The 9,028-nt window shown below is 37.1% G+C and overlaps 1 protein-coding gene across 1 annotated transcript; it reads right to left on the bottom strand.

Annotated features, from left to right (window-relative positions):
* Positions 1–391: 391 nt before the first annotated feature.
* Positions 392–7,486, bottom strand: cisd1 (CDGSH iron sulfur domain 1). Its single transcript, XM_028795409.2, has 3 exons — positions 7,327–7,486; positions 5,327–5,529; positions 392–1,052 (listed from the first exon to the last, which is right to left on the bottom strand). The coding sequence occupies exons 1-3, from the start codon at positions 7,349–7,351 to the stop codon at positions 963–965; spliced, it is 318 nt and encodes a 105-aa protein (XP_028651242.1). The 5' UTR covers positions 7,352–7,486; the 3' UTR covers positions 392–962.
* Positions 7,487–9,028: the final 1,542 nt, after the last annotated feature.

The raw sequence follows: 9,028 nt of genomic DNA, 5'->3' as shown, positions 1-9,028 counted from the left end.
TGACAGCTAAAAAAAAAAGCTTACAGTATAATAGCTAGGAAAGAAAATTTGATTTGGAACTGCATTCCTAATAACAATTTTACAAGAATAAATGTAAGATGGACTGACATGATTATTATGTAATTGCACTCTAAATCAGATGTGTTCTTGTATTCTTCTCTTAAATATAGATTTATCTTTTAAGGTTATGATCAGTGATTTCACTTTGGTGTGCAGGTAGTGTAATAATGTACTACAAGATATTTCAAAGCAATACAGTGCATAAAACTTAAAATACACAATTAGTTTCACATTTTCTATATTCTTAAAAAAAGATCTGGTTGAAACTTTGTTGTTATTAATAAGAATTTTAAAACTCACCCATTAGATACACAAACATGACAGGACAGTATTTACTATTTTCAGTAACAGTTAATGGTTCAGGATGTAGCAAGAAATATTGTTTTTCATTTTCTAGTAAAAGCACATTTACAGCATTTATTTGCTTTCAATAATATATTTATTTTCTAAATATGTTTGGTCACTGTTATAATCACAGTTTAATTGGACAAGTACTGAAACATGTTAAATACTAGATGCGTGTAGTTTTCAGCATCATGACAAGTTTATTTAAGCTGAATGTTACTTTATTATGTACTGGAGTGTTTATACTAGTACATTAATAAAATTACAAAAAAAAATTAAAAATGCATAAAAAGTCAGTGCAAATTGTCCAACAGCAGCATGGATATTAAGAATACTAAGGCAAATTACATTCCAAATAAACTAATTCTTGTGTATTACTTTAATACAGAACAAATTACAACAGTCATCAAATCACTTGTCAGTTCCTTTGTTTTTCAAAAAAGTAGTATTAGTCATTTCATCTACAGTATTTTGCAATACATATACATAAAGTGCATTTAATTTAAAATATACAACTTTCAAATACTTTTGATTGCATGTTAGTGAAAAGCAGTTACTTAAACGTCTTTTCTTGTGATTAGCAGTGGACCAACATTATCTTCATTCTCTTCATTGTGCTTTGTATGGGAGCCATCACAAAAAGGAAACTGCATTAAAAAAAGAGGTGAGGTTAAAAAAAAATACTTAACCCTATGACTATCAAATTATAAATAATTCTTATTCATAAAGATATTTAGTTTGTATTAGATACATAAATTAACATAATACTTCTGTAAAAAAAATAAATAAAGTGAATTAACATAACTAGTAAAGCAACCAAATATTTTTGTTAACAGATCAGTCTAAACCTTGTCGCAACTTCATCTTCTTGCACTCACTTTTTTCTTTAAATATACAGTTAGGTCCATAAATATTTGGAAAGAGACAACTTTTTTCTAATTTTGGTTCTGTACATTACCACAATTAATTTTAAATGAAACAACTCAGATGCAGTTGAAGTGCAGACTTTCAGCTTTAATTCAGTGGGGTGAACAAAACGATTGCATAAAAATGTGAGGCAACTAAAGCATTTTTTTAACACAATCCTTTCATTTCAGGGGCTCAAAAGTAATTGGACAAATTAAATAACTGGAAATAAAATGTTAATTTCTAATACTTGGTTGAAAACCCTTTGCTGGCAATGATAGCCTGAAGTCTTGAACTCATGGACATCACCAGATGCTGGGTTTCCTCCATTTTTTAATGCTTTGCCAGGCCTTTACTGCAGCGGCTTTCAGTTGCAGATTGTTTGTGGGCCTTTCTGTCCGAAGTTTAGTCAATAAGAAGTTAAATGCATGCTCAATTGAGTTAAAATCAGGTGACTGACTTGGCCATTGAAGAATTTTCCACTTTTTGCTTTAATAAACTCCTGGGTTGCTTTGGCTGTATGTTTTGGGTCATTGTCCATCTGTATCATGAAACGCCACCCAATCAATTTGACTGCATTGAGCTGGATTTGAGCAGACAGTATGTCTCTGAACACCTCAGAATTCATTCGGCTGCTTCTGTCCTGGGTCAATCAATAAACACTAGTGTCCCAGTGCCACTGGCAGCCATGCGCGCCCAAGCAATCACACTGCCTCCAACGTGTTTTACAGATGATGTGGTATGCTTTGGATAATGAGCTGTTCCACACCTTCTCCATACTTTTTTTTTGCTTTAGTTGCCTCACATTTTTATGCAATCATTTTGTTCACCCCACTGAATTAAAGCAGAAAGTCTGCACTTCAACTGCATCCGAGTTGTTTCATTTAAAATTCATTGTGGTAATGTACAGAACCAAAATTAGAAAAAAGTTGCCTCTGTCCAAATATTTATGGACCTAACTGTAGACAATACCACTAAACTCCAGAGGCCCTAGAAACCAACCTCTTTTTTCTCCTAAAATGCAGGAAGAGTAACTGGAAAACCAATGTATCCATTAAATTGCAGGAAAGCTCACAAGAATATTTTTGGACCACTACTGTCACACTTCAGAGGGAGAATATACAAATCCACACAACAAGATGGACTGGAGCTCTCATAGTCTCAACCTCAAGATAGGAAATCTTGCCTGAAAATTACCTCCAAGCATAATGGAGGGGAAAAGAATGATTGGTCCAGAAGGTAAAGACGGATCACAAACTCATGTGTGCTATTATAAAATACTAAAACCAAAAGCAGAATGCCTGGGGTCAAATAAATAATAAAGTGCTCCATCTCTTAGTTCCCTGAGCAACCTCTATGGGTCACATTACACAAAATTAAACAACAGTAGTTAAGCCATTTTAAAATCTGCATACATACCGGATAAAAGACTTTAAACATCTGGTGGTTCAAGGTTTCTGCGCCATAGCTAAGTTTTCTAGTTTTTTTTGTTTGTTTTTTTTAGTATTCCAAACAAGCAGTTTTGTGACTGTGCAATTTATAGTCTATGTGATTTATAGTACTACTGAGGAGTAAAATACAAGACTATTGTGTCTAATTTTCAACACTGGTTAATTTTTTTGCTATAACTTTCAGCATTATTGCAGTATTCTTAGTTACTTACTTCGGCCAAAACCAACATCTCGTTTTGTCTGCTTCTAATATTGTAGCAGCACCTTTGGCAAAAAATCTAAAGCCATTAAAGTTTTTCTGCACTGCAATGTAAATTCAAACAATTTTCACCATTTTTTTTGTTTTAAATCGATGCATATTGGTGAATATTAATTTTTAAATTATCTCACTTTTTAATTTAATGTACTTACTGGCTTTGACTAGACCACTCTAGAATGTCAATTCCTTCGTTTAAAATCATTGTCCTCCTGGATTTATTGAAATTGGTTGAACATTGCCCATGTGGAAAATGCACTTTAGACATTTCTGGTCTCTTACAGGGTGCATGGAGTCTTCTTATAAGAATCACCTGCTTTTAATTACAGTACATTTTTTTTTGTTTGTTTGTTTTTCTTTTCTTTCTTTCTTCATAAATCTTCAAAGTAGCAAATCTTCGCACAGATTATTGTTCCCATAGCATGTCACTTATACCACAATGCTTCTTAGAAAGTAAGTATGTTGTTTTTTCAGAATGGTTTACAGTATTGCATGTGCCACAAACAGATTGATTCTAGTCTATTCAGACAACTGAATATTCTTCCATTTATCTCAGACCAGCAAGCCCGCAATTCTTGAAAGAATCGCAAATCCAAGAATGGCAATCACTTTCTGTTCCCTCCGATACTTGGAGGGATGAAATATCATGGAGGGTGGGTGCATCCTGGGAAAGTTCATTTAATTAAATAAACATATTTGTACTAAAGCGGTTTCGTTTTTGGAGCCATGACTCATCTGGTTCTGGTGTTTCAGAAGCGCGTTGTAGGCGCCTTCGTTTATTGTTTTTATCCATGCAGTCTCTTTTTTGTTTTTCTATGGCTGTGTCGTCAGCAAGAAGTCGTTTGCTGATGGCGGCAGATTCGCGTGCTGAAGTGACCATGACGGCGGATCCGGGCATGGAGGGCTACATTACTGAACAAACGTGGTATATGCGGTGGTGTGGGCGGTCGCATTCGGGCAGCTGTACAACCTGGCATGCACGCTTTACCTCAGGTTTAGTTCACAGGTCGTAGCCATGGTAAAGTTTTCATGTAATTAAATAAACATATTTGTACTAAAGCAGTTTCTTTGTGTGGGCGCCTTCGTTCATTGTTTTTATCCATTCGGGCTCGTTTACAGGTCGTAGCCATACGGGCTCGTGTTTGTATTACTAATCGTTGAGCTCCTTCCATTTGGAGCCGTGACTCCTTTGCCTCTGCTGCGTCAGAAGCGCGTTGTGGGCGTGTTCGTTCATTGTGTTTATCCATACGGGCTCGTCTTGTATTTCCGTTAGTTGAGCCCTTTCATTGTGGAGCCGTGACGTCTTTGCTTCTGGTGTGTCTGAAGCACGTCGTAGGAGCCTCTGTGTATTGTTTTTATCAATGCGGTCTCGTCTTTGTTGTTCTGTGGCTGTGTCGTTAGGTAGAAGTCATTTACTGTTAGGAAGCATACTCCAACTTACACACACTGACTGCTGGCACAGTGGATTAGAGCAGGTGTAGTTTACAGGTTGTGGTGTTTGGGCGCCACGCACTGACTCTGGGAACTACGGGCGCGGTTTTGTATTACAAATCGTTGAGCTCTTTCCATTTGGAGCCGTGACTCCTTTGCCTCTGCTGACACCGACTGCTGGTACAGTGGATTAGAGCAAGTTTAGTTTACAGGTTGTGTTGTTTGGGCGCCACCTACTGACTCTGGGAAGCCGCTGGGTTTGACTCTAGGGCGCTGCGGCGCAGTGCGCATGCGCTTCGGTGCGTCCGCCGTGCATAAATTAAACTGTCGTTTAGTAATATAGATGTTCCACACACACTCTGTCAGACTCTAGTCAGGAAGCTAGCTTTTTTTCCATAGGGATGACTTTCATTTTGCCACTCTGACATGAAATGTTGAATGTGCACATATTTTTCTAAGTGGTCCACTTAACTGACGGTTCTATTGTCTAGTTTAGGGAATTTCCAAAATTGTGTACGTTTTCCCGATAACCTTCCTCTGACTGAACACTTCAATAAACGTTTAAATGCTATATAAATAAATGTTCTTCATTTCATTTTTTCGATAAATGACTAATTTACATTGATGCTCAACTGCGAAACTAGAACAAAGGTTAATACTTTTTCATCTAATTATCAATATATCTATTACATATTGCCTGCAAAAATATTAAAAGCAATACAATTATAAAATAACATATATAGCCCTACAGTGCCCCCTTATAGAACTCAGTGGGTTTGAAAACGAAAAGATAAAAAGATTGACAGAACCATAAAATACACATCACATCAAAATAAATGTTTTCATCGCAAATAAAAGTTACAAATGAACATTTTACCTTTTTCGATCTCCAGCATCGACAGTATACAGTCTTCTCTCCCAAGTCTTCAATGTCAAAAGCATGAACAATCTTTGGGATCTCCTTCTGGATGTCAAGGTTGACACATGACTTGCATCTTTTTTTGGAAAGACGGTGTTTATAGACCAAGTAGCCAACGGCAGCAGCTCCTGCAGCCAGTGAGACCGTGGCTATCCATTCAGCTATGGTGAAAAGGAACACTTTAAAATTAGCTAAATATATCAGCCTAATAAAATGCTGAAATCCTAAAAATGGCATCATGTCAGACCACCAGCATTAATGAAAAATATACATTTGTTCAAAGTTGTGATATGTCAAAAATAAGTGATCTACCAGCCTCTAAAAGAATATGCATATGCAAGTCAAAAGAATGTCAAGGGTGTACATTGGTGTAGTACAGTTTGGTTCTACCTTACTTCTACCAGAATGTTTTAATGCTGATCTGATCTCTGATCCCAGTCAGTGAGGTTTGTAATGTTGTGGGTGGAAAACTCACTCACTCAGACATGTAACATCAAAGATGCGCATTTTAAACTTTACTAAAATATTAAACATTGCTGTCAAATGTACAGTACATAAGACACTGAAATTCTTATTTGCAGGTCACCCTCGAATCAGTTAAAGAAGTGGTGATTATTGTGACACCATAGACAAAAGCAACATCAAGCAATAAAAGAATAAAAGAAAAGAATGACTAATTATGGCTTGTAGGTGAAGTCTGTCCCTGGATTTAGTGGTGTGGGTGCTGCTGACCTTGCATCTTTACCTCAACACGTAGGTTACTTTAAATTAACCAGGTGTGATTGTAAATGACCTGTTAAGTTTCCTTTAAGAGGCCAAGCGTGTTGAAAATGCAAACTATCCACAAATAGGACAACAGACCACACTTGCAAGTTGCCTGACTGCTTTCCAAAGAAAACTGAATACATAATGGACATTTTTACACGCTTACATTATCCATAAAAAATTACACACCGGTTAATACAACTCGTGAGTACCTACCTATTATTTTAATTAATTAAACCATGTCCACATAAATCCGCATTTCACGGTTTAAATGACTTTTCGAATTCCTAATAATCACGTTCAAGGACGAAGAAAGCCGGAGCCTAACTTAACATTACTGTCAGAAATTGAAGAAACAACCTTGTACAGGGCGCAAGTCCACCGCGGGACCACATTTGAATAGATAATTAGTCTTAACCCGTCTTTGGGATATTTGAAAGACAATGCAATGAAAAGAATTTGCATTACAGCGTCAATGACCGAATCGGGGTCTAAAACCAAAACAACAGAACAGTGACACTGAAATGCAAACCTCTGGTTCCTCCTGCCGCCACTTGTATTTGTTCTCACGTAACACTTGATTTGGTTTTCTTGGGTGCCTAGACACTCTATTGCAGCAATCTGCGCCACACTACCGAGAAACAAAGGCTTGATACAGCCATCATAAAACGTTTGTTTCAAAAGAAAGGCAATCAGCGTGCAAGTGCCAACGCATAGTTAGTGAATATTAGTAAAACCAGATATTCGTTTCTCCAAATAGAATAGGTGCAAATAAGCAGGATACGATCCTTAATTCCGAAAGGTTTCCATCTCACATAAACGGCCCCTTGACCGGGGCATCAAACGTTGACCTTGAACTAAGAAAACACTATTGACAACTCCAAAACGTTATTAATCCAATTCAGGGTCGCGAGAGAAAACAATGATGAGTTATGTACTCTATAAACGCGAAATGAATTGACGTACGTAGAATAAGAGTCAGATTGCCCACCGAAAATGTGGAAAAACTGAAAGACTATCGAATGAATTCACCAGTTTCGGGCTATACGCCTCTTCCATTTTCTAAACTTAAGTAAACTATTAGCAAAGTAAAGGACAGAAATATTTTAATTAATTACTTGACCTCAAACCCATAAAGTCACAGCCTTAGATGGCATCGCTGGTACTGATCACAGATACAAGTGAAGACCCACCTTTTGATAAAGATCTAGCTACCATGTCTCCACTGCGTACACTATCTTACTTTCGCAAATACTGATTAAACTAAACTACGATATAAAACTCCGGGCCACATGACAGAAGTTGTCATTCAGGTGATGTCACAGATGACGCGCGAGAAGTTGCGAGGTTATGGAACGCCGTTTGGGTCATACTTGTTTCGAAGCATACGGGTTGAAATTTGTCTTATGTACATCAACCACTTAAAACGCACGAGAAGCTCACGTGCTTAGCTGCACATACCCAACTCAGTTGTCGTAGCGGTTATGCACAAGTATCACCACACCCCCCACCCCTATTATTTTAGATTTAGGTTCTTAGTAATGGCACAGGTCCATTTGCGACCACAAATTAGGTATATTGCGTTTACTTCCCACAATGCTAAGTAAATTAACATAAAGCAAAACCCCGTTTGAAAGAAAAAAAAGTCAGATGGGACAGGAAAAAAAATGTTAAATACGGCAGAAGAAAACGTTAGATTTAATTACTTTCTGCTTCTGTGTTTTTAAATGTCACTGGACTATTTGTAGCTTAATAAATCTGACAGCCTTTCCTGCCTGCAGTAGTTTGCAACGATCATGAGGATGTCTGCTGCGAGGAGCGGTTGGCGATCAATGTGAGGTTATTTTGATATCGTTTTAAAACCTTTGGTTTTTGCTTTTTGGAAAAACGCACATTAAATTAGTTTGAACTATCTGAAGACATCTGCATCCACCCAGGCAATATAACCTTCTCCTCCATTGCAAGGATACGGAAAGTAGCTATTTATACAAGAGCGCAAAGCAAGAGCCCTCCGTGGAAGGGACGTTTTGTTAAATTGTGTGTAGTTTAAATGACGTCACAAGTAACATATGCATTAACATTAATCGGAGTAGCAGACGAGTATCGCCCCGTGCAGTACTAGATCCTACCTTGTCCCGATGTTGCTGGGGTCGACTCCAGCACTGCACGATATTGACTTGAATTAATTGAGTTCGGTGAATGGATGGGTTTAGCAGACTGCCTTGTTATAGCAGATTAATTTGTTTGACAAATAAAGTCGTATCAGCTGGTACTACAAAACGTTCATTTAAAGAACAATTTTAATTAGTATCAGATAACAGAAATCTACTGTAAAATATAATACTGGTTAATGATTAAATTAATACATGCTTGTAATTAAAACACTTACATTTCTGGTTAAATTGTTGGTGTTAACAAACTTGACTAACCTTCTGTATGCTACACCTATGCATTGTCTGTGTGGAATTTACATGTTTTCCCTGTTGGAGACCCCACTGAGTATTTTGGCTTTCATCCTCATAGCACTTGCTTTTCAGGTTGACTGTTGACTCTAAATTGGCCACATGTCAGTAGGCTCTGGGATAGCCATGTGTCCTGTCTAGTGTTGGTTCATGTCTTGTGCCTGGTGTTCTGCAATCCTGATGTGGATTAACAAAGTGTGCAAATGTGTTACTTCACTAAAAGGTATTTCAGTAATAAGCAATATAAAATACTGTGAGATTATTATTACAAATGAGTATGGATTGGAGCACTTTCTAATTTGTAATTGTTACATCATTACAATAGTAGGAGAAATCATATTAGCAAAGGTCCATATTATCTATACTGAAATGTCTTTGAATGCCTCAAAACCTGAATTTGGGAAAACAGATGCTGTTTGGTTTTCTTGGAATG

Source organism: Erpetoichthys calabaricus, chromosome 2, assembly GCF_900747795.2.
Source record: "Erpetoichthys calabaricus chromosome 2, fErpCal1.3, whole genome shotgun sequence".
Classification (NCBI taxonomy): Eukaryota; Metazoa; Chordata; class Cladistia; order Polypteriformes; family Polypteridae; genus Erpetoichthys; species Erpetoichthys calabaricus.
This window is presented reverse-complemented; position numbering and strand designations above follow the sequence as displayed.